The 25215-nt window shown below is 36.7% G+C and overlaps 2 protein-coding genes across 3 annotated transcripts in view; both read left to right on the top strand.

Annotated features, from left to right (window-relative positions):
* Positions 1-679, top strand: part of LOC115419140 (carbohydrate sulfotransferase 12) — a 28065-nt gene extending 27386 nt beyond the window's left edge. Inside the window, exon 6 of the mRNA XM_030133779.1 lies at positions 54-679. Coding sequence (XP_029989639.1) covers positions 54-323 — 270 coding nt within the window. The 3' untranslated portion in view covers positions 324-679. The remainder of the gene's footprint in view (positions 1-53) is intronic.
* Positions 680-2192: 1513 nt separating this feature from the next.
* Positions 2193-23752, top strand: ern2 (endoplasmic reticulum to nucleus signaling 2). 2 transcript variants are annotated; one of them, XM_030133757.1, is made up of 24 exons: positions 2193-2531; positions 3102-3219; positions 3301-3334; positions 5307-5379; positions 5481-5553; positions 5760-5882; positions 5965-6066; positions 7019-7078; positions 7477-7693; positions 9641-9719; positions 9929-10079; positions 10877-11019; positions 11118-11306; positions 13334-13475; positions 14132-14236; positions 15169-15256; positions 16050-16239; positions 16345-16441; positions 16587-16786; positions 19934-20081; positions 20520-20647; positions 21530-21653; positions 22171-22238; positions 22328-23752. In XM_030133757.1, the coding sequence occupies exons 1-24, from the start codon at positions 2442-2444 to the stop codon at positions 22508-22510; spliced, it is 2925 nt and encodes a 974-aa protein (XP_029989617.1). In that variant the 5' UTR covers positions 2193-2441; the 3' UTR covers positions 22511-23752. The 2 variants fall into 2 exon arrangements, with proteins under 2 accessions (XP_029989617.1, XP_029989608.1); XM_030133748.1 differs by having other exon boundaries at positions 15166-15256.
* Positions 23753-25215: the final 1463 nt, after the last annotated feature.

The raw sequence follows: 25215 nt of genomic DNA, 5'->3' as shown, positions 1-25215 counted from the left end.
AGAAATGAACAAGCAGGTGTCGTGTTAAACCCAGGCCTGGTTGTGTGTTTCAGGTGTATCGTCTGTGCCATCCATGCCAGGTCAAGTACGACTTTATTGGACGGTTGGAAAGCCTGGAGACAGACGCAGAGCATCTGTTGAAGACTCTGAAGGTGGATCATCTAATCCGCTTCCCTTCTGGCGCCCGAAACCAAACTGCAGTGAGCTGGGAAAGAGAATGGTTTTCACAGATCCCCATAGCGATGAGGAGAAAACTGTACAAGCTGTATGAACCAGACTTTAAGCTGTTTGGATATCCCAAACCTGACAGTGTGCTTCACTAGTAGAGACCACCCAGACCCAGAGGAGACCTGGTCCTGTACCTCACCTACTGCACAAAGCCAGTACATGCCTTTAAAGACCAGCCCATGAAGTTGCAGTTTGTTTCTATTATTTGTTCATATCTCAAAGGTCAGAAGTGCCTGCCTGTATTATTTTATGGCCTTCATTTTTGTCACAGTTTGTCATCATTTTGTGGTAAAGTACACTCGCTTGAATGCTACTTTTGTGTTTCCCTCATGTTAATGCACTTTGAATAGTATTTTGTTAACTCATGGGGAGAGGGCTGGTGCTATTTATCTTTGGAATTTCTAAAAGGGAAAATGGTACAATGAAATAAAGTGTTTTTGTAAATGTGTAACTCTCTGTGTTTACTTTGGTGTGTATGTCTACTTTCAACTAGGGTTGAGCAAATATTAATATCCTCTAAGTGTCCAGCAGTACCACCTATTTAAAAGTATTTAGATACATATGTAGGCAAAAGATTTTAAATAGTTAACACCACTTTTATTACCAAATATCAGTTAGTTAGTCATGAGGTGTACAGTATGATTGACATTGTCTGAGAACTGAGTCGAAAATAAACCCAAATTAACCCATAAAGACCCACAAAGCTGCCAGTGAGCAAAAACCATCTATTCACTTCTAATGTTTACGACCTGTTGATGCACTAATCCTACCAATACATGTAAATAATTGGTGTAAAATGCAGTTTCTCATCTTTTCATAGTCATCAGATATGACCCATTTGGACATTCAGAGGCTTCGTATTGATCGTGGAAACACCATCATCTTCTACAATGTTGATTCACCAGTAAAACCCATGGAATTTGATCAATGACAGTGGATGGAGATGCTTTGTTAATGTTCAGTTAATTATTTATTTTACTGGCAAAACAAATTTTTCTTCAGTTTTCTCTGTTTTTGATATCATAACCCTTAACTTTAATCTGAGCTTTTATGAACATCTACATGATCAGTAAATTAAATAATGGAAAATACCTGATATTGTTTTTAATAAATGGTGCTAAATCACATAAGAATGGTTAAATAGAGAGAAAAAATAATTTGGGAACTGCCACAAAAGTAACACTGGGTCTTTATGGGTTAAACATTAAAAATGAGCAAAAGGAATAACATAGAATGAAGTTTTTCTAATACTTTTTTGTTGCTTACTTGTGTGAGAATATCATTGCTTTTTGGCAGAAACTGTGTGAATGAAGGTTAAAGTTTCTTAGTGTATAAAGAATTTGGTGTATAAAATAATACAAGTGATCAAGTATTCAAAGCATCTTTTGGGTTAACGTCTTGGAATCTAAACTGAATTGGAGTCTGAATTTGCAGTTTTTATGCTTAAGTGACTCTCAGATAAGGTAAGAAATATTTAATCAGTCAATGTCATGGTATATTTTATGGACAATTTTCAAATGCACCTCTTTAGTTTTGTTTAAGATGCAGTGTTTCTGATGTTAAAAAAAAACAACCCCCCCCCAAAAAAAACAAATCCTTAGGCTTTTGTTAATTTACCCCTCTAGAAAAGCATTTGACACACATATTGTTACATTTTCTGTCATTTAATTTGATTCCGTCCAGCATCAATAAAGATATTAAATGGCTTCCTACAGTTTCAATCACCTGGGCACGTCAGGAGTTAAACAGTTAACTTGTGTGCAACCCTCCACCACTTTCTATTGCACAAAGAGCGGCTCTTGTTGCGTTTACAAACTGTCCTGCTGTCTGTTTCCACGTGTTCCAGCCGTTTCCACAACTCCGCCCCTTCTCCGCGGCAACCACCCTACTATTGGCTAATATTTCTGTCAATCAGAGCGGGAGCCCTACTGGCCCCGCCCATCCCCACTGCCTGACGGTTTTGTCCTGACGTCAACGGTTCCGTCCCAACACGGAAATACGGAATATTTATGGAATAGTGACAGGAATGGTCGGTAGTAATGGATTTAAAGCGGCACGACTGGCTTCAACCTCACATTGTTTTGTAAAAGTTTTCGTTATGTTAACTTTCTGACGTTAACTTTGTGATAAATGGACGCCCGTGCTGGAAATGGACAGAGAGTTCGACCTCTGTTGTTAGTTCAATAGCTTTAGTCCTGCGTTTGTTCACAGCCATGAAAGAAAGTGTTTTGGGGGTCATGGGGGCTCTGGGACACCTGCTACTGTCCCTGCTGCTGCTGTCCTGGGAAGGCAAACTATGTCAGGTAAACTTTGTGAGTTAAGCTGCTCTTGTTGTTAATACTGTTTGTGTATGGCTATGCACAGTTGACACCGCAACTGGCATCTCAAGGCGCTTGTGTGTCTATTTCAGGCTCCAGTATAGTTGTCATGATATGATAGGACGTTTAAAGTGTTTAGTTAGCACACTGAGTGGTCCAGATTGCTTGAAGAAAGTTAATACTACTTGTGTGTGTGTGTGTGTGTGTGTGTGTGTGTGTGTGGTACCAAAGAGTGGTTTTCTGTTCTTGGTAAATAAAGGAGTGCTGAGCACATGCTGTCACACAGAACAGACCTGGTAATAATGAGTGGACGATAAGGATATCCTGTTGAATGAGGAACACTGTATAATTAAAGCAGAAACTGCAGGGCTTGCACTATCAACCCCTGGAAGACCTGACACACCCACCCACGAAAACACACACACACACTCACTTACAAGCTGCTGTAGTCACGCTGTGCTGAAATCTCTTGATATATGACACGGTGTGTGAACTCCCAGTCAGACAGCTGTCCTAAAGTTTCTCTCTCTCCCTCTCTTCCTGGCTTCCCAACAGGTTGGAGGGGTCAGATCAGTCACACTCCCAGAATCCCTCTTGTTTGTCTCAACGCTGGACGGTAGCCTGCACGCTGTCTCTAAACAGTCTGGAGACATCAAATGGACCCTAAGAGAAGGTTCATACCCACAAATTCTGTTCCCTAACTTTTATTGCATTGTGGTGTAATTCTAATGAAATAATGTGTGGTTTCTTGCAGACCCAATTATTCAAGTGCCAGTCTACCTGACAGAGTGAGTAACATGCACACTGACGTAGACATAAGTTCAAAACATTAAAATCTTAAACCTGTCATGTACCAAGGAGTCGAAGAAGTATTGAACCACACAGTTCTTGTTATGAGCTATGAAATGTCACATTTACACAGTGAAATATCTAAAATAAATAGTCCTATGTTAAACATTTTGTAGACCTGTGTACTTAAACTAACATAATCAACTCATTTAATTTGAATGTCTTTATCATATCTCCTTTACTTATATGAACACAACATTTAACAATCCTTTCTTTTTTTTCTTATACCAAGAACTTATCAAAGGTGTAGCATGTCAACACATATTTTATGTATATGGGTCACAGCAAAACCAGCAAAAACTCCTCTAACATGACATAGTATACAGCAAAAAAAAAACATCAAAGGGATTTTCAGGTTGCAAAAATGTCACAGGAAAGCATCACTTACCCACTCTATTCACATCAAAACATTATCAATTTTGTTCCTCTTGTACTCTAGAGATTTTCTCAACCTTAGTGGGAAAGTCTGTCTGTCTTCTATAATTTCAAGCCAGTTTTCCTCTAAATGTGGGTCTGCCTGTAACCATTAACAAAAAAATGTGCTTTTTCGCTTCTGCATTGTATATTTTCAGAAGGTATGATTCCCTGTTATTTCTTCTGGCAGATCATAGAAAACACATACCTGTCAAAGGGATCTGCACCCCACAATTTGTTGCCTGAGGTCCAGAAAATGTAGCTATAATTTGCATTTAATGTTCCTTGGAGCATTAAATGTTTAGAATGAAATGAGAACTGTGAATATATATCCCTAGATGTAATGTGAATAAAACTGTAAAGGTACAATGTGTGACATTTACACACACTTGTTGGCTTTTAGGATGTTTGTGATGGAGTCTGGGTTGTGTTGTACTGGGAGCCATGAAGAATAATCATTACACAGTAACATTTATTTAATAATAGTGTAATTTACACTGTGGTTAAGTACGACCATAAATGACAGTGAAACGTGTGAAAAACTCTCAGAATAGCACTTTACCTTTTCATCTGGCTTATGATAAAGCATGCAGGTGTTGTGTATGAGTGCTACAATGTCCGGGAGAACCCTCCACACAGATAGTGCTGTAGAGCAGATATCAGATATCACCCTTTGAGCGACCATAGAAACTTTTGCACAAGGTTTCTAGTTAGAAAACAGACCAAAGATTGTTTTAGGGATTTTCCTGTCTCAAAGTCAGTCAGAGATAGTACCATCCTGATGATGTGAACATACAACTAACTGATGAGTACATGTTTTAAAAGCAATGTATTTTCACAATTTGAATTACTATACTATTGAACATTTTTAAATGATCACTTTAAAATAGTATGATGACCAGTGTTTTTGCTGTTGCTTTACCAAACACTTCATCCAGTGTACAACATTGGGGAATATGTGATATAGTTACCGTGATCATAGAGATCTCAATATTTTCCTTCCTGCAGCTTCCTGCAACCACACAGACAAAGACATATGTGGTAAACCATCTGTCTACAACAATATTTAAAGACTTCTTATCTACAACATAGGTGGAGGCCCTTTGGTTGGCATTTTTAAGGTACCTTATGATCCATTCAGCCATAGGAAATAAAGAAGTCATTAATACAAGTACATTCTTTCACTTAGATGTTGTGCCTTTAATACATCACTTCATCTGAACTTGCCGCTTGAGGCATCTGATACACTCCTATACTCCACACAACTTCACTGATTTCAATAACCTGATCAAACCATTGTATTATATACATAGATATTACAATATGTGTTAGACAAAATTTAGTCACATTTGACATGTGTCTTTTTGGTAAATCAAAAATGTTGAAAAAAAAAAATGTTGTCTTGAGTTAAAATATAAAATAAGATAAAAAAAGTGGACTGGCAATTAACCAGTTTGACTGATAACGCAAAGTGATGTTTAATTTGTTTTTTTATAGGCCAGGTTTCCTCCCAGATCCCAACGATGGCAGTTTATATGTACTGGGTGGAAAGCACAAAGAAGGCCTGATGGTGAGGATGTAGTGGGTCTGTATGTGTGGTTGTGTGTTTATCAGGGTCAGTTTGCATCTGTCATTTAACTTTATGAGCCACTTGTTTTGATGTATCTCCAGAAACTTCCTTTCACCATCCCAGAGCTGGTTCAATCAGCTCCGTGCAGGAGCTCTGACGGTATACTTTACACAGGTGAGTTATGTTTATTGTTTATGGACACTTGAGACAGAGACTGTGAGGTACACAAAATATACAACCTGCTTTATTACTGCGTTTGACACAGGCAGTTGACAGTTAATACAACAAAGAATGATGGATGAGAAACAAATATCTGACACAGTGTAATTCATTGGTGGTAGTTTATTTAAATAACCTGTGAGTGTGTTTTCACGCCACAGGTAAAAAGCAGGATGTGTGGTTTGTGGTGGATCCTGAAACAGGTGAGAAACAAACCAGTTTAACCACCTCCTCCTCTGAATCCATCTGCCCCAACAGTCCTCTGCTGTACATAGGACGCACAGGTATGAAGCACAGGTGCACACGTCTGATTCTCACAAATCTTTACTGTGAATTTATGAACTTCTCCAACTGTTTTTTTAACAGAATACATGGTTACAATGTTTGACACAAAGACACAAGAGCTACGATGGAATGCAACGTATAATGACTACTCTGCTCCACCCTACGATGAAAAGCAAGACTACAGTGCGTCTCTCACACACATGTTCAGATACACAGACCAACAGAAAATTAACTAATGACATACTTGCAGATTCACTAGAACTTTAACAGCTAATAAAATATGATATTGAGAGCTTAGAACCAAAGGACATCAGGGACATTTCACCAATTGCACAGAAGAGTAAAACAAAACACTACCATAGTTTGATCTGACGTTTTGTACTACACTAATAAATAGATTTTATTCACACATGGATGCTTAATGAAGATGGATAATTAATGAAGAATATTCTACCATTTGGTGCCAAATGTTCAATGTGTTTAATTTGAAGTCCTTACAGTTTATATTAATAACTCTGAATTAATTAAGAATTCATTTGTATCTTTTTGGCTGCAGAATGAGCTCATCAAGAGGTTTCATTTGACAGCAGTATACATTTCCATTTCAGCCAAAATGTCATTTATGGCCATCTGGTTCTCACCCCTCATTATCAATGTACTTCTGTTCTCTTGTGTATTTATTTATAGTAATCCATCATGTGCTTATGTGGACTTTGTTTTGTCAAAGTCGTTTTTCTAACAGTAGTGGAATCAGTTAATGAGCTAACAGTTGTTTACAGTCTGTTCAGACATCAAAAATAAAGGGCAATTAATGTCAGTTAATCTCAAAGGAAATTATGTTTTCCTATACTAAAACTTTTAGTTGCTTTTGACTGTTAACTTAGTAGGAAATGTGTAAAATTCCTACTGCCAGTGTCAATTGAAATATTTACACTGTTTCCCATAAAGGTGGAATAATTTTGTTTCCCAACACATTCCTCTTTTTATTCCTATTTACACACATCAGTAATCGCCTTTGACCGGGAGCAATGATTACATACTGAGTCCCAGTTACACCTTATCTATCTTTGCCAGTCATTTCACTGATTGGTCTAACTTGTCCAAATCTAACCCATTCTACTTGCATTTCCTTTAGAGATGGCTCATCTTGTGTCCAGTGGTGATGGTCTTGTTGTGACAGTTGACAGAGAGACAGGTAGGGGGAGGTGTGTGGTTAATATTTTAAATATTTAAAAATAGATTTTATTACCTCCGCCAAGCAGGCTATGTTTTTGTCAGCGTTAGTTTGTCTGCTTGTCTGTCTGTCTGTCTGTTTGTGTGCAAGATAACTCAAAAAGTTATGGATGGATTTGGATGAAAATTTCAGGAAATGTTGATACTGGCAAAAGGAGCAAATGATAAAATTTTGGTGGTGATTGGGGGTGGGGTGTGGGGGCCACTGATCTATCAACATTTCCTGACATTTTCATCTAAATCCGGGGCACTGATCTGCCTTGGCGGAGGTCTGCACTCTCCGAGTGCTTCTAGTTGAACATGTATCTTTCTTTTCCCTCTTAGTAAATTAAATAAACAGTGTGCGTTTCTGTCTTCCAGGTGACGTCCTGTGGAGTCAAAACTATGGGTCGCCAGTTGTGGGGGTTTACCTCTATTCTGGTGACACATTAAGACACGCCCCCCACCTGTCACTCGCCAGGGAAACGCTTCGCTTCCTCACCTTTTCTTCTGCTAATGACCAGGCGGACGCATACTCAAGTCTGAAGTGGAGCTATCAGTTTGTTAAGGAGCAAGCCAGCGCACAAACACAACTTGTGTAAGAAAAGATTCATACACACATTCACACTCCTACATGTAGGATATGAATAAAATTTTGATGTTTATTCCTCTGTCATAGTGTTGCTATGGTTCATGACAATACAAGTAACAATGGTGGTAGAACTGTTCAGATCCAGCAATGGAAACGTGCCTTAAAAAATCCATCATTATATACTGTATGACTAATTTAATTTTAAGTAGTCAAGCATCACTATTGTTTCAGCATGTTGCTGTATTTCCACTGGGGGTGGAGCTGGTTTTAACTACTTTATATTAAGTTTTTATGTATATATGTGTGTATATATATATATATATATATATATATATATATATATATATATATATATATATATATATATATATATATATATATACACACACATATATATGTGTGTGTGTGTGTGTATATATATATATATATATATATATATATATATATATATATATATATATATATATATATATATATATATATATATATGTAGGGTGGGGAAGCAAAATTTACAATGAACATTTAGTTGTTTTTTCTCGGCAGGCACTACGTCAATTGTTTTGAAACCAAACATATATTGATGTCATAATCATACCTAACACTATTATCCATACCTTTTTAGGAACTTTTGCCCATATGAGTAATCAGGAAAGCAAACATCAAAGAGTGTGTGATTTGCTGAATGCACTCGTCACACCAAAGGAGATTTCAAAAATAGTTGGAGTGTCCATAAAGACTGTTTATAATGTAAAGAAGAGAATGACTAGGAGCAAAACTATTACGAGAAAGTCTGAAAGATACTATTAAAGAAGAATGGGAGAAGTTGTCACCCGAATATTTGAGGAACACTTGCGCAAGTTTCAGGAAGTGTGTGAAGGCAGTTATTGAGAAAGAAGGAGGACACATAGAATAAAAACATTTTCTATGATGTAAATTTTCTTGTGGCAAATAAATTCTCATGACTTTCAATAAACTAATTGGTCATACACTGTCTTTCAATCCCTGCCTCAAAATATTGTAAATTTTGCTTCCCCACCCTATATATATATATATATATATATATATATATATATATATATATATATATATATATATATATATATATATATATATATATATTGGGATACAAGATCAATCTCAGAAAGTTAATCCAATTCATCTGTTTTCAGTTTCAAGATTTTCATTCTAGTCTTTGACTTTTGATGTCACATTGGATGACTTTAAAATATTACAATGTGAGGAGTTTAGAAAGACAAATAACTATTTAGTGAATCTGAAATGTGGATCAACTGCACTGGGTAACCAGTCTTTTGTGTTGTATTTATACCAGAAGTATATTATATGGACAAAGATATCGGGACACATCACACCTACAGCTTGAAGGACTTCCCATTTCAGGCAATTTGAAATATTATCATCATAAAAATGTTTATGTTGGCTGTTGTCATTAACTTGCATGATAAATGTAAATTTATCATATATTTTAGTGATTATTCTTCTTAGAATGATTAGTATGGACAGACCACGACATATTTCAGAAATATAGGGGTAGTACATTTAAAACACTTAATGAAAGAAAAACAACATAAAATTAAGTATTAACAAACATTTGAAGCAACAAAATTAACTATAAAGACAAAATAAAAATTTTCTTGTAATGATATTTAATGCAGTATGAAATTTGATTAGATATATGGTATCTGAATTCAGTATTTTATATTTTTGTCCATATAGTTTATAAAGTAGCATGAAATGGTCGTTGGTAATTACAGGACTCGAGTAAATGTACTTCCTTTCTACTACAGTTTCTCCATTGTAATTAGCAGCTTACAGAAGGCTTGGCCACTGTATTTGTTTGCTAAAATATCTGTTTTTGAGATATTCTGCTAACGAAGAAATAGTGAAGACACAACGTCTCTGGCTGAGAGATTAACCTGACTTTTGTATTTTCAGACCTACCCTTTATGTGGGAAAGTTGGACTCCCACCTCTACGCTTCTACTTCTCTTGTACACCAAGGAGTCTCATTAGTGGTGAGTTCATTTCCAGTACGTACATGTACAGTAATTGTGCTCATAATCGTGCTACAAGAACCCTCTTTCCTCTAATATCAAAGTCATTCATGCACTATATCAAGTTATTACCATTAATAGAATGCAAGGAATTGTAAACAACTGAGACGGTAATTAAACAATATGTCCTTGCATGTGACTGGTGTTTGTCTGCTAATTTGTCATGGCAGCCTCGGGGGTTAACTCTAGCACGAATTGAGGGTCCGTTAACGGACGGGGTGACGGTCAGAGAGAGAGGGGAGTGTGAGATCACACCGTCCACTGATGTGCGTTATCCACCGGGCAGCACAAACAGCCGCAAGAACCAGTGGCTGCTAATAGGTAAAAGTACAAACTCCTCTGGGTTATGGATACTGGTTGTAGTTAAGATAAGATAAGATAAGATAAGATAAGATAAGATAAGATAAGATAAGATAAGATAAGATAAAAACTTAATTTTTACTGTTTGGTTTTTTTATCAGGACATGGAGTTTTCCTCTCCACATGCTTAAAAAATAACCAATACTAATTACTCCTATTGCTGAGGAGTCAACATAATTACACATTACACTTCTGCAATTAAGAGTTTAATAAGTAATTTATCTCATGCTTTTAGGCTGTATGGTTAAGAAATGAAAAATGTTTCAACACTTTTTGATAATGACTCTTGTGAAACTCATTCTATTGGATGCAAGTCTAACAGTTTACTTTTTTTTTTTTTTTTTTTTACCTTAACGAAATAGTTGATCATTTTGCTGCAGGACATCATTGATGACGAAGTGTGTATAAGAATAGGATAAGATAAGATCAAAAACATCATTTGCATTTGTTTGTGTCTGTCTGATGTGGCCACACCTTTTGAAAGACCAAAAATATTTTTCCACCAATATTTCAAGTCATCTTTATTGTCAGTTCTGCCATGTACATTATATACAGAGAGAGCCAAAATTACTGGACTCTAAGACCCCACAGTGCAAGTAAAACATAGAGTGCAAATAACATAGAAAAGTGCAAAGTGCAAATAACATAGAAGAGTGTAAAAGGTAAATATAAAGAGTGATGATAATATTTGAGATTGTGTAAAATTTTAAGGGTGTCTGAAATCTTTTTTCCACTACTGTATGTTTTTTGTCTTCCAGGTCATCATGAGCTCCCTCCTGTTGCCCACACAACCATGTTGCGGGATTTCCCAGTCAGCCTGCAGCGTTCTGGTGAGGCCGTCATCCCTCCGCGAACCCCTGCCTCCCCAGTGACCCCTGCCTCCTACTACCATCAGCGCTATGTGAGAGTGCTCGAGAGTGAGAGTACAGAAATGCTACATGTCCCTTTAACACCCACTTTAATTGTAAATTACTTTGGTATTTTCATTGTGTCCTTCAGTTCCAGACAGCAGCTGGCAGCCATGGCCACGCTCCTGTTAATACAGGGGGTGTTGATGGGAAAACGTCTGGACAGGCTCCGAGGTTGGCCACCATCCTGCCTGTTTACATGAGCCAGGACGATATGACCGTGGCTGTTCTGACCCTGCTGTTGGGAGGATGGGTGGCCCTCGCACTCATTTACTCCTTGGTGAGCCACTGTATCTGTAGACTGTATTCTTAAATTCAGGAAGCACACCTATTGACTACATTGACTTAGATGAGATTGTTGGAACTAGCGTATCTATTTATGTCTGTTCTCAAAGTGTTAAACTGCTGCCAGTAGTCACTAAATTTTGCACAAAGATGGAAAGTAGGAGGTAACAGCTATCTGCTTTCAGTCCAAAAATTAATATACCCATACGTTTGCTTTAATATCAGTTCCTGAATGATACTTTTTCATACCAAATTATTCAAAGCAGTTTCATAAGATAAAAAAAGCCTATTTACTGCAGTGTGATTTAAAGGAGTTATATTTAACTTTTTTAAATCAATTTATGCATTTTAAAACATTTCCCTGTGGTCTATATAAACTGTAAATATTATGCTTGGGTTTGAATTCTTCATTAATTAAACTCCACAGGTCCATCTTCAACCCTATTTCTGAGTAATGACACCAGAAAGGTTGTTTTGAGCGCTGGCCCTTTAAATGCACATGACCCCCACTTCCTTCCAGGGTGTTGACCATGCTGCTGTCCTCTTTCCTGTTCAGCCACTTGTGTTTGTTAATACAGCCAACAACGGATCATTTTAGGTACTCGGCTTGAAGTTTGGACATATTTTTAGTTTTTACTACAACCGCTGCTGCTGACAAACAATTATGGCGTACTCAGAGAAATGTTTGTCAGAAGTCTTGATGTTATATGTGCAAATGTCATAACATAGCTAGTTATAAAACATAACAAATTAAGCAGGAATTGAAACGGGTCATAGAAATCCACTTGATTTTTGCCAGACTGAATATTAAGGCAGCTTTGCAGCACCTGGAGGGTTCAAATTCAAACTTTTTGAAATATTACAGTCCAAATACACAAATAAATGTACCAAAGACTATTAAAAGTGGGTTTAGTAAAATATGACCCCTTTTATCTTAAGTTTTCTGTTTGAGTACGCCTGCCTTCTTCAAATTATTTAACAACAAATTCAAATTTATCAGTGGTTGAAGTTTCCTGTTGTAATTATATCAATAGATCTAAATGCTGTGCATGTTTGCAGGTGTGTGCATGGACTGGACAATGTATACATCACCATAGCTTCACATTGTAAATAACAGCGCTGTCCATTTCTACTCCACTTATTTTAACTGGTTTGAGTTCTGGTGGTGCACTGTGGGTTTTTTTTTTTTTTTTTTGTGTAATTCTCTTTATTGTCTGAATGAAATGGAAAAATACATGTAAAAACATCTGATGCAATATGTCAATCACATATGAAACAACATGAATATGAATACCCTTCAAATATTAATAAGACAGGTGATTATATGTCTCCCTCTACCTGCTTCATAATGTATGTTCTGCATCGCAAGGAAGTGGGCATGGTATTTGGTCTTTATCTGTTGGTTACACACACAGGTGGAGCACATATTAGTAATATTAGCAATTCTGTAACTCTTCTCTTAAACACTTGCTGAAATCCAGTCGGTGGAAAACTGATTTCACACAGTATTATGGAAATATCTTTATCCAAGGTAGCTGTTAATTAAAACTGGCAGACACTGAAGTAAAGCACAGACCTGTAGAATTTATGATGTAATTAGATATCACAGAACTTTTCTGCATAAAATTTACCTATAACTATTATAATTACATTTTAGATCTAATGTGCTTTCTGTGCAATTATATAAAAATGTCTTTTATGTGTAACTAACTGCAAATTAATACATTAAGCTGATTTGTTTTAATTTAGGAAAAGATTTATTGAGGGTCGTTCACTGCATGGAACACTTCTAAGAAACAGTTCACACTGACGTGCTTTTGATAGTAACTGTTGTGTTGCAGTGTTACAGCACTGTTTCAAAAGACAGTTTTATAACCGTATTATCTGTTTCACTGAAGACCTTCATTGATTTATCCTCCTCAGGCTTTTTAGTGCTAACATCAAGTATCAAGAATCCAACTGAGATCTCTGTCTTTGCGTGTGTGTGTGTGTGTATATATGTGTGTGTTTTTTGTTTTTCAGCGTGCATCTCAGCAGCTCAAAGCTCAGAGACAGCTGGAGAAGGCTTTTGAGTCTCGTCTCCAGCGCATACAGACCAACATGCAGACAGTTACCATGGCTTCATCAGACACAGTCCTCTCTACTGACACAAACCTCTCCAGCGGTATGTAACTGATCTTTCATTACAAGAAACTGAATGACCTCAGGTGGAGTTTAGCGATTCCAACTTTCTCTTGGTAATTGAAAAATTATTAAGGATTATTAAAATGCTTGAAGCTGAATTTTTCTTCAAACGTAAAGTTGCGAAATACACTGTTGTCCATAAAGTTGGAATACAAGGACATTATTACTCTGCAGTGCGATAAGGTAAAGTAGAAGGCACTTTGTCCTTTTTTTTTTTATTCCTCGTTTTTTTTATACTTTTGAGACTTGCTCTATACTTTTTTCCCAACTTTTTTTTCTTTTTTTATACTTTCTTTGTTATATCATTGCACACTATATTGGTCTTGGCACCGTAATTTTGTCATGAATGATGACTATAAATTCAATTCTATTCTATTCTATTCTATTCTATTCTATTCTATTCTATTCCCAGACACATTCATCTTTTTATTGCTATTTATATCCATCAGTAGGGTTAGGGTCAGAGTCCCAGTTACTCTCTATCAAGAAAACATCACATTGTTATAATCATTTCATTAGAGGAGCATGGGTGACAGTGTACATTATTCATTCTTTCATTTAATTTTGTGTAGAGAAAAATATTAAATGCCTTCCAGAGCCTTAATGGACCTATGAACTGTTACTTTTTGTTTCCAGACTCTCAGCCTGCTTCTCCTGAGATGCCTCCCAACCCTCATAGTCACAGCAGTAGCAAATCAGACATTGTTAAAAACAGCACGACTGAACATAAACCCTCAGCAGGTAACACCCAAAACTGTCTTATATATGTGTGTGTTTAAATATACAAGCGCATCTCAAGAAATTACAATAATGGGAGAAAACTTCAAGCGTAAAACAGTTCAGTTTAAGGATGGATGAATTGCCCATATACTGAGCCCAGCCATAGCTGCAGTAATCACAACGTTCAGACTAAGCAGAGCCACAGCGACTGTCGTCCTGAAATGATTCACAGACAGAATGGTACTGGAGAAATCAGGGATTCACCGATATGTGATACATTGCGAGATAATCATCTACAATCCTTCATGATGTCTGTGTAACTGAAAAGGTAAAAGTAACCCAAAAAAGTAAAGGAAAATCCACTGCATCATGGTTTCACTTTCACACAATTTGACAACCAAAATGCATGTACAGTAAGAACAACAAGTGTGTAGAAGATTATTTTAGTTCCTTGTAAGCACATGTTGATTGTAACTCCTCATCCAAAACATCTTATTATCATTTTAAGAAATAGAGATTAGTAAATCAAACTGTTACCAATTAGCACCAGTATTGTACCAGATATTATAAGATACAATTTATCTCCAAACTGATATTTTGTCCTACTGCTGTGATGGGGTTTATCAGTGGAAATCAGAATTTCTCTGACAGCTTATATTTTATCTGTGGATGGTGCCCAAGGACATGAACACAGATGAGCCAGATGAACACTCAGAGCACATCCTTGAGTCAAATTAGATGAAGATAAATCTGTTAGACTCAGGTGGAACAGGTTTGATGGGGTTCTGATAGGACCTAATACACTGAATGAAGATGAAGATGAATGAAGATGTTCTAACCTTGATATTGCACTGTTACTTCCTTTATGTACAGTAGATAATGTCTCTTTCCTCAGTCCAAATCTGACATACTGTATATCTGGCTCATCCTGTCTTTCTTTTTTGTGACAGAAGGAGACAGTGAGGAGGTTCTAGTTGGGAAAATCTCCTTTACTCCTTCTGAGGTCCTCGGACATGGCACAGCAGGAACCTTTGTCTTCAGGTACTGTTTATGTGTTTGTCCTCATTCGTCCATATTTTAACACAGCTCTAATACCTTTGTTAATGCTGCTGGCTTGAATTAATGAACCCTGTTACTGGCATGTCTATTTTCATTAAAATGGGAATTATTTACAATTCTATTATACTATATATTTTTAGCTTGAGAAACTTTAAGGAAAGGAATCAGTTTTAGCAAACACCCCACTGCATTTATCTATCTGTTGCAATGAAAAGGTTAAATGAGAGATAAATGTTATATTTTAGATGTAGAAGCATCTGTGAAATCACCCCTGTAGGCCCAGAAAATCTATTTTTTTCATATTTTATATTCTGTCGTCATGAACTCAAAACAAGACACGATCAAAAACTTATATTGACCATAATATTATATATTACACAAGAAATATACCACAAGCAAACGGGCTGCATTTGTGGAGGAGAGGTCTACAGAGAATTAATGTCAATTTTTCTAATTTTCATATTTTTCAAAACACAAATATTTGATTAATTGAAGTAATTCAATATATTACCCAACTTTACATCAGAAGAATTATTTTTTGAACTTGTGCAAAATTATATGCAAAGGATCTTTTTTTTAGAAACGGTATAAACATATGACAAAATGAGGAAACTCAATGGGCAATGGATATTGGAATTCTAAATGTCTGAAATGTGTTAGGAAGTACAAAACAATAACAAGGGACACATAATGAAAGTAATAATTTATGAAGATTAATGTTGATACTAACAGACAAATGAGATGTTTTATGAATCTTCTGCTTTTCTGGCCCCAGGGGTAGATTTGATGGACGTCATGTGGCGGTGAAACGAATCCTGCCGGAGTGTTTTGAGGTTGCAGAGCGAGAGGTTCAGCTCCTTAGAGAGTCTGACACACATCCAAACGTCATTCGATACTTCTGCACTGAGAGAGACCGCCTCTTCACGTATATCGCAATTGAGCTCTGTCCTGCAACTCTGCAGCAGGTCGGTGCTTAAGAGCAAAAAGCAAAGCGCTATGAGTTAGTTCATGTTTTCTAAAATAAAATCATGGCATGACTAATTTTTTAACATATGTCATTGTATTTGAAGTATGTGGAGGATCCATCTTGTTTTCCTGAACTGAATCCTATATCTCTGCTGGAACAAACCATGTGTGGCCTCTCACACCTTCACTCACTCAACATAGGTCAGAAATGCAAACACACACACACATGCACAAATAATGTGACTTTGCATAACTGCTTAACTCTTCCTCTTTATTTTTCTCCTTATTCAATCCCTTGCCTTTCTGAATATTATCTCCACATGTGCTCCATCTTCTCCTTCTTCAGTCCATAGAGACCTGAAGCCTAGAAACATCCTGCTCTCTGGTCCCAGTGTGCTGGGTCGTGTCAGAGCTCTCATTTCTGACTTTGGGCTCTGTAAGAAGATTCCAGATGGTCGCAGCAGCTTCTCGTTGCGGTCTGGGATACCGGGAACTGAGGGCTGGATAGCTCCTGAAGTTCTGCATGAGACACCTGGAAACAAACCGGTAGGATGTGCACGAGCACATTACTCACAGCAAAGACTCAGAACCACAGAATACTGAACATAAAAAAATCAAGTTTCTTTTTTTTTTTTTTTTGTACACTATACTGTCATTTTCATGGCCTGAGCACACAGAGGGTATTCCATAAAACTGGGAAAATTATTATTATTACTGGTAAATTCTTGTAAACATTTGTGTATTTATTTTTGAAGCATGTAAAAGCAGCTCCAAATGATGTATAAAGAAATAACTGCAGCCTTTACGCATTATAAAAACTCCACAATATGTAATAACTTGACATAAAGTGAGATTTTTTTGCTTTATATAGCCATTGTGTAATAATGTGCTGCATTTTTTAATACATAACTTGAATCCAATACATGATTATTATCTCAATAATTTATAACAAATGAACACAAATTGGAGCAGTTGTTACAAAATGCATGAATTAGTTTTTCTGATTAAAGTGTAATAATACATAGCCCTGTGATGAACTGATGACATGTGAAGAGTGTACCCTGCCTTTGCTCATACATTGCCAGATAGTCTGTGGCACCCCCAAAGCCCTCAGGAAGATGTGCATCACTAGGCAAACATCCATAAGTACCTTTGGGTTTATTGTAATTCAAGACTGTCAGGAAACAACAGTACACATGATTTTAGCCAGTCCTGGGTGTTTTCAGACATGTAGGAGCTCCAATTACTGACTGATGTTAAGATGCTCTCATACATCTCTGCTGCTCTGCACTGTGACTCCACCAAGCGATATTTTTACCTTCTTAGGAGCATGAAATGGCATCAAGTCATTTATTTATTTATTTATTTGTTGATTGATTGACCAAGAAGAGAGAGCTGCAAAAGGGAAAGTAAAGGTGTATTTATCAAATTCTGATATTCTAACAGCAGCAACAACATCAGTATTTAATCATATTTATCATTTATCAGATACATTCAGGGACTTAATTATTAAAGCCAGCCAGCTCATTCACACTTTACTTCTATCAGGGTACACTACTAAGATGGTCTTTTGACAGGGTTTCGGAAAAAGATCATCAGAAAACTTCACTTCACTTCACTAGCTGCTGAAAGTGATTCTCATATTTATGCTGCTGAATACTACAAAAAGATAAGAGTATTTATATATTAAAGTGAGTTCCTTCTCAGTTTTGTCAGAGGGGTCAAAAGTATTCACATTCATTACTCAGGTAGAAGTATACAGGGTGGGGAAGCAAAATTTACAATAAACATTTAGTTGTTTTTTCTCAGCAGGCACTACGTCAATTGTTTTGAAACCAAACATATATTGATGTCATAATCATACCTAACACTATTATCCATACCTTTTCAGAAACTTTTGCCCATATGAGTAATCAGGAAAGCAAACGTCTAAGAGTGTGTGATTTGCTGAATGCACTTGTCACACCAAAGGAGATTTCAAAAATAGTTGGAGTGTCCATAAAGACTGTTTATAATGTAAAGAAGAGAATGACTATGAGCAAAACTATTAGGAGAAAGTCTGGAAGATACTATTAAAGAAGAATGGGAGAAGTTGTCACCCGAATATTTGAGGAACACTTGCGCAAGTTTCAGGAACTGTGTGTGAAGGCAGTTATTGAGAAAGAAGGAGGACACATAGAATAAAAAATGTCAATTATTATGTCAATTTTCTTGTGGCAAATAAATTCTCATGACTTTCAATAAACTAATTGGTTATACACTGTCTTTCAATCCCTGCCTCAAAGTATTGTAAATTTTGCTTCCCCACCCTGTAGATACTAGGGTTTAAAAAGACTTCTGTAGAAGTTGAAGTCTTAACTCAGGCTTTTTACTCAAGTAAAAGAGTAAATGGGCTGGTTTCAAACCTATTTAAACTATAAAAGTAAATGTAAGGGGCAAAAAATGCCATCAGGACAAAAGCCTTGGCGGCGCCACAGGAGTCTATAGTGCACTGCCTTTGTACTTGCTGGAGTGTGATATGATTTGTGTCATGTGCAGATGTGAAGGATCGCATACAAATCAATAGGGTGGCGGAATGGTATATGTTCATACTTGTCATCCAACCACAATCAAATTCACTCTATCCAGATGGTGCAATTTATCTGGATAGTTACCTCTGCCAAGGAGGTTATGTTTTTGCCAGGGTTTGTTTGTTTGTTTGTTTGTTTGTCTGTTTGTCTGTCCGTTAGTGTGCAACATAACTCAAAAAGTTATGGACAGATTTTGATGAAATTTTCAGGGTTTGTTGGAAATGGGATAAGGAAGAAATGATTAAATTTTGGTGGTGATCGGGGGTGGGGGGGCCCACGGGGGGGCCCATTTCCAGCAAACCCTGAAAATTTCATCAAAATCTGTCCATAACTTTTTGAGTTATGTTGCACACTAACGGACAGACAAACAGACAGACAGACAAACAAACAAACAAACAAACCCTGGCAAAAACATAACCTCCTTGGCGTGGGGGGCCCACGGGGGGGGGCCACTGATCAGCCTTGGCGGAGGTCTGCACTCTCCGAGTGCTTCTAGTTTTTTTTATTTGAATGTTGACAAGCCGAAATGAAATAGGAGTAACAAGGCTATTTTTTAAATGTAAGGAACAGAAAGTACAGATAATTGCGTGCAAATGTAAGAAGTAGAAGTAAAAAGCTGGCTGAAAAGTTATTACTTCAGTAAAGTATAGATAACCAAAATTCCTACTTAAGTAATGTAACGAAGTATTTTTACTTTGTTACTTGACCCCTCTGAGTTTTGTTAGTGTATTATATGTATAACACAGTGTTTTGACATAGTGCTTTGTTGCAAATCCTTATGATCTAGTGTTTAAGATTTAAGAGCTGCATATTTTACCACATTACACTGCCATGTTTCCACAGTGGCTCAGAGCCAACTTCCTCCATTTTGTAGCAGGCACCAACTAGTGTTGAGGTCATCATTTACGTGACTAAATGATGACATCATACACGACTTCTCTGAATCCTATTTTCTGTCAAGTACAGGAACAAAATGTCCAGAAAATACCTTAAAATACAAAGACATCATACATGACTACATCAAAAGTCAACCAATCAGTATATTAAGTGTAGTTTCTAGTTTTTCTTCACTGTGTATGAGTTCTTTTCTCACTGTGGTTCATGTCTTGATGTTTTCTGTCAGACAGCAGCGGTGGACGTGTTCTCAGCTGGTTGTATCTTTTACTACGTGGTCAGCAGGGGTCAGCATCCTTTTGGAGATGCACTGAGACGACAGGTCAACATCCTGTCAGGAGAATATTCACTCTCACATTTTATGGAGGACATACACGGTGAGAACAGATTTAATGTCTTTGTCCCAGTTATCCCATTATTTACTGTTATTGTGCAACACCTGAATATGTCACACAAAAATGGGTTTGGGATAAGTTTCCCCTCATTATTTGATACAAATGAAAAGTGATTATTATCCTTGTCTATCTACAGTGTAAAAGTTCTCTCATAATTTATTACACATTTGTGTAAAATGAACCAATACAGGATGATTGTTATAAAAAAAAAAAAAATTACACCAAATTTATGAACACACACATTTTATCATGAGTTTATCTTCTTAGGCCTCTCAGGTTTCCCAAACCACTAATGAAAAAATGCATGAGATAAATTACTATGCAATTTAAGGAAGATTAACTTCTGGATAGTTTTTTAATGATAATGAGAGGGAAATTTCTAATGTTTCTAATGTGTCAACGTGCTGTTTCTCATGCAAGATGACGTCATAGCACAGGATCTGATCGAGCAGATGATCAGCGCTGAGGCCGAGTCTCGTCCCCCCACTGCCTGTGTCCTCAAACATCCCTTCTTCTGGAGTCCAGAGAAGCAGCTTGTCTTTTTCCAGGTTTGGAAGGTTTAATATGTACAGAAAGTTGGCCTCATACATTCGACTCTTACTCTTCAGGGTTCCCGCAGGCTCTTAAAAAGTCTTAAAAGTCTCAAATTTATAAATCTGAATTTAATACCTTAAAAAAGTCTTTAAAAGGTATTAAATTTGATATGGTAGGTTGTGTTGTGTTTAAATGTGTCTGGGAAATGTCCAAGCTGCAAAGTAACATTAGTCTACTCAGTTCCACCTGTTCCAACCCGACAATTTATACTGAAATTAGGAATTGATTATTGCTAACTTTGCAGGCCCCAGTGAGAAATGATTCAAAAGAAGATTCATTTCTGTGTACAGTATGTACGTAATATTCAATCTCTGCTGATGTAAATAAATATATTTTCCTAAATTCCAGGAGTCTCAAATTTTTGCTAGTGTGGCCGTGAAATAGGCTGTGAAATGGGTGTGAAATTTTGGTTCTTAGTAGTCTTAAAAAGGTTTTAAAAAGTCTTAAATTTAACTTGTAGAAACCTGTAGGAACCTTGACTCTTCTAACACTATTGTTTAAGAAGTTAGTATTGCCTGTGGTTAAGAAATGTCTTTTGTAATGATTAACAGTGAAAAATTATTCAATATCCATCTGCTTGAGGCTGTGCAATGTGGCAAAATATTCATATTTATCATTTGGAAGAAGAGAAAAAGGGATGATTAATGATGTAACTAAAGAACATTAGAGAGTAATATGTAACAATCCAAATGTTTTTAACATTACATGACATATATTATCATATTTTACAGCCCTACATCTGCTTTTTTTTTTTATCTTGTCTTTCATATTTGTGAGTCTCAGGTATTCGTTTGGCTACTTTGGAAGCTAGTTTTTAACTGTGTGCATGCCTCCAGGATGTGAGTGACCGCATAGAGAAGGAACCAGCAGACAGTCCGATTGTGGTCAGACTGGAGTCCGCAGGCAGAGCTGTGGTTCGAACCAACTGGAGGATGCATATTTCTGTGCCTCTACAAACAGGTACACACATAGTATCACTAAAATGTACTGTTCACATGTGCACATTTCCAAAGTTAGTAAGAAAAACAGGAAAAATGGCAAACTTAGATGTAATGTAGAACATACACAACTAAACAAGATGAAGTCAGAACATACAATATGCACAAAAGGTAGATGTGACACAGACAAATTAACAGTTTAACATGAGTTTGAAGATAGTAAAAGCAATAAAAAGATCACATCACAAAATAAAAGCAATAAAGTGCCAATTTACTCCCAGTTTAAAATAACTGTGTGGAAACTTGCCTGCCATTTACACTTAAGTACACACACACATAAAACTCCATGTTATTCAGGTACCAGAACCTTTTGATTAGTTTAAAAGATCATGGTTTGGTTAAGTAGAACCTTTTTAATAATGATTGACTGTGGACACACAGTTGTATCTGCACAGAAGAAAATAAAGGAAAACTCTAATGGAAAAGACAGTGTTAGAATAACTTTGTATATTCTGTTTTTTGTTTGTGTTTACACTCAGACCTGAGGCGGTTCAGGACTTACAAAGGAAACTCAGTTAGAGACCTGCTGAGAGCCATGAGGAACAAGGTCAGACTCACACTAACACTGTCACACCACATTAGTAAAATGTCACACATACAGAAAGATTCTGAACCTCTGTATTCTATACATCACAGAAACATCATTACCACGAGTTGCCACCAGAAGTGCAGGAGACTCTGGGAGAGCTGCCTGAAGGCTTTGTCAGCTACTTCACCTCACGGTTTCCACGGCTACTGATGCACACGCATGCTGCTCTGCACATCTGTGCTCATGAAAGACTGTTTCACCCCTACTATCTGCCCCCTAGTGCCAAATAGCATTTCTGTGGTTTTCTGTGGCTTTGCACTCCAAAGTGAACGCACAGCAAACTTCTGTAAAAGGGAGGGAACCCCTGACAGTGCCCCATTACTGCTTTTGTAAAGCCTGCTGTTTCTTGGAAAAGATCCAGTGCTGTGGAGAAGTTTGTTTATTCCTTTTGTTCTTATACGCTATACATTATATTCTGTTTATTTATTTAAAAAGATTAATCTACACTTGTAGACTGAGAAAACCAAGATAGTCAACAAAACTGAAAACTTTTCTTCTTGTTTGGAAAATAAAACCCCACAAAATACTAATACTATGAAAATAACCTCATGTTGCCAAATTTCTAATGATCATCACTATCAACCAACGTGACACTAATAATATATCTGTGTAAGTTCACATTTGTCCAGGACATTGTTCATCGTAAATCTAAGGATGGCACTAATAATGATAATAATAATAATAATAATAATAATAATAATGATAATGATAATAATAATAATAATAATAATAATAATAATAATAATAATAATAATAATAATATTGAAAGGCGGATCGGAGCAGCATTGGCAGTAATGCAAACGCTGTCAAAAGGCAAAGCTCTCGTTTTACCGGTCCATCTATTTTTCTAACCTGACCTATTGTCATGAGCTGTGGGTAGAGACTGAAAGGACAAGATCGTGGATACAAGCGGTGAAATGACTTTTCTCCGCAGGGTGGCCAGGTTCACCCTTAGAGATAAGGTGAGGAGTTCAGCCATCCAGGAGAGATTCAGAGTAGAGAAGCCAGTGGAGGTGGTTTGGACATTGGGTCAGGATGCCTCCTGGATGCCTCCCTGGTGAGGTGTTCCGGGCATGCCCAACCAGGAGGAGACCCTGGGGTAGACCCAGGACAAGCTGGAGGGGTTATAGCTCTCGGCTGGTCTGGGAACACCTTGGAATGCCCCGGGGGAGTTAGAGGAGGTGACCAGGATGAGGGAAGTCTGGGCTTCAGAGCTCAAGCTGAATACAATTACAGATTTTTCTGATTTTGAACATTGTTAGAAACATTTGATGTAATTTTAGTGCACAAAATGACAAAAGATATAAAGCCAGCGAAGTTGTTTTTAGATATTTTAATGCTGAAATGTTACATATCATACCTTTAATCACACAAACTGGATGTAAGGGTACACAAACTTTGTCACAGCACTGTGGGTTGAACAGACACAGAAGAAGATTCAGAGAAGTTCAGCAGATGTTACTGTCAGAGGTGGAGAGTAAAAAACTGCATGTCATAGAAGGAATCTCCATTACACATCTAACCAGATACGTTATTTACTTCTGCCTGATTTTCTCGCTGCTGTGCTTCTCTTCACCTCTCTGTACCAAAGACTCCAAACAAATGCTCTGTTTTTGTGTATTTTGTGTTTGTGTGATTGTGTATCTAATACGGTATTACTGAAGGTAGCGACACTGACTGGTCACTGTACGCGACTGGATTTCACCACTGAGAAAATGGATCACATTTATTAAACAATGTGCACATGCTGTGGAAATCATCTGTGTGTGCAGATATTAATGCACAAATGGGAAACTGTGACAAATTTGACATGAGCGGCCTTTTTTTTTTTTTTTTTACTCAATGACAGGTTTCCCACTTCTGAATGCTGCTTAAGGGTTTGAGTCTTTGCAGCTGCACAAAATCCCATTAAATGCTCTCAGAGCCTCATGAAGTCTCTGTAACTCCTCAGTGAAGATGTGTTTATAGATCTGCTGTAGACTGAATGGAAATGAAAACTTTTGTACTCTTTTTTTTAGAACGAGTGAAATAAATGGATACTTGGAGTGTGCCAAAAAACTGTCTTCATTTTGTAAACACAAAGTACCTCATCTGTGTGTGTTTTTACATTTCTACACAAACTTGATTCAAACAGGTAATTGAAAACAGTAACAGCGCAAATTATGTTTTTCGTCTTATCTTATGTTATCTTAAGCTGATCAGTTATTTTGGAGAGGTAATGTAAACTGTTAGAATTGCATCCAATAGAATGAGTTTGACAAGAGTCATTATGCAAAAGTGTTGAAATATTTTTCAATTATCAACCATACAGCCTAAAAGCATGAGGTAAATTACAAAGTAAACTCTTAATTACAGAAGTGTAATGTGTAATTATGTTGACTCCTCTGTAATAGGAGTAATTAGTTTGGTTATTTTTAAGCTTGTGGAGAGGAAAACTTCATGAAGTTTGCATGTAATTAAAGCAGTAAGTGACACATAAATAACGTTGTACAATTAGAAATTAATTATCGATGTGAAGTTGACATTTAGCCACTATTAACCATTTAGCCACTATTTCTTCTCTGTGAAGACATCACAGCTTGTCAAGTTTTCTAAGTTACACTTGAAAATCGACAAACTTGAAAACAATTTAACTTCCACATGAGCAAGAATAACAAAACAAAAAAGCAACTTATTGACCTGCAAGCAGTTTATATTATTATTTTTTTTAATCATAAAAATTACTTTTACTTTTTACATCATATTGCACATTCATTTAATATGGAGGTTGTCTCACACATTGTTATCTCTTGTGTTAAATTTGTTTAAGTAATTTAATTGGTTTCAGTGTGTGATTATATTTCTATATTTTGCTGTCTACGTACTAATTTGGTTGTAATTTATCAACACAATGTGCACCTTTGCATATATTTGCAGATTGTAACATGTGTCAAGA

The sequence above is a fragment of the Sphaeramia orbicularis genome, chromosome 1 (assembly GCF_902148855.1).
Source record: "Sphaeramia orbicularis chromosome 1, fSphaOr1.1, whole genome shotgun sequence".
NCBI lineage: Eukaryota > Metazoa > Chordata > Actinopteri > Kurtiformes > Apogonidae > Sphaeramia > Sphaeramia orbicularis.
Note: the sequence above shows the minus strand (reverse complement) of the source record. Positions and strands in the feature narration are given on the sequence as shown.

Bases quoted from the DNA above. Each gene is read 5' to 3' on its own strand.
- ern2 (XM_030133748.1), top strand. From the start codon at position 2,442: ATGAAAGAAAGTGTTTTGGGGGTCATGGGGGCTCTGGGACACCTGCTA. The intron at 6,067-7,018 runs GTGCGTCTCTCA...CATTTCCTTTAG, and splicing joins CGATGAAAAGCAAGACTACA to AGATGGCTCATCTTGTGTCC. The intron at 22,239-22,327 runs GTCAGACTCACA...TATACATCACAG, and splicing joins TGAGAGCCATGAGGAACAAG to AAACATCATTACCACGAGTT.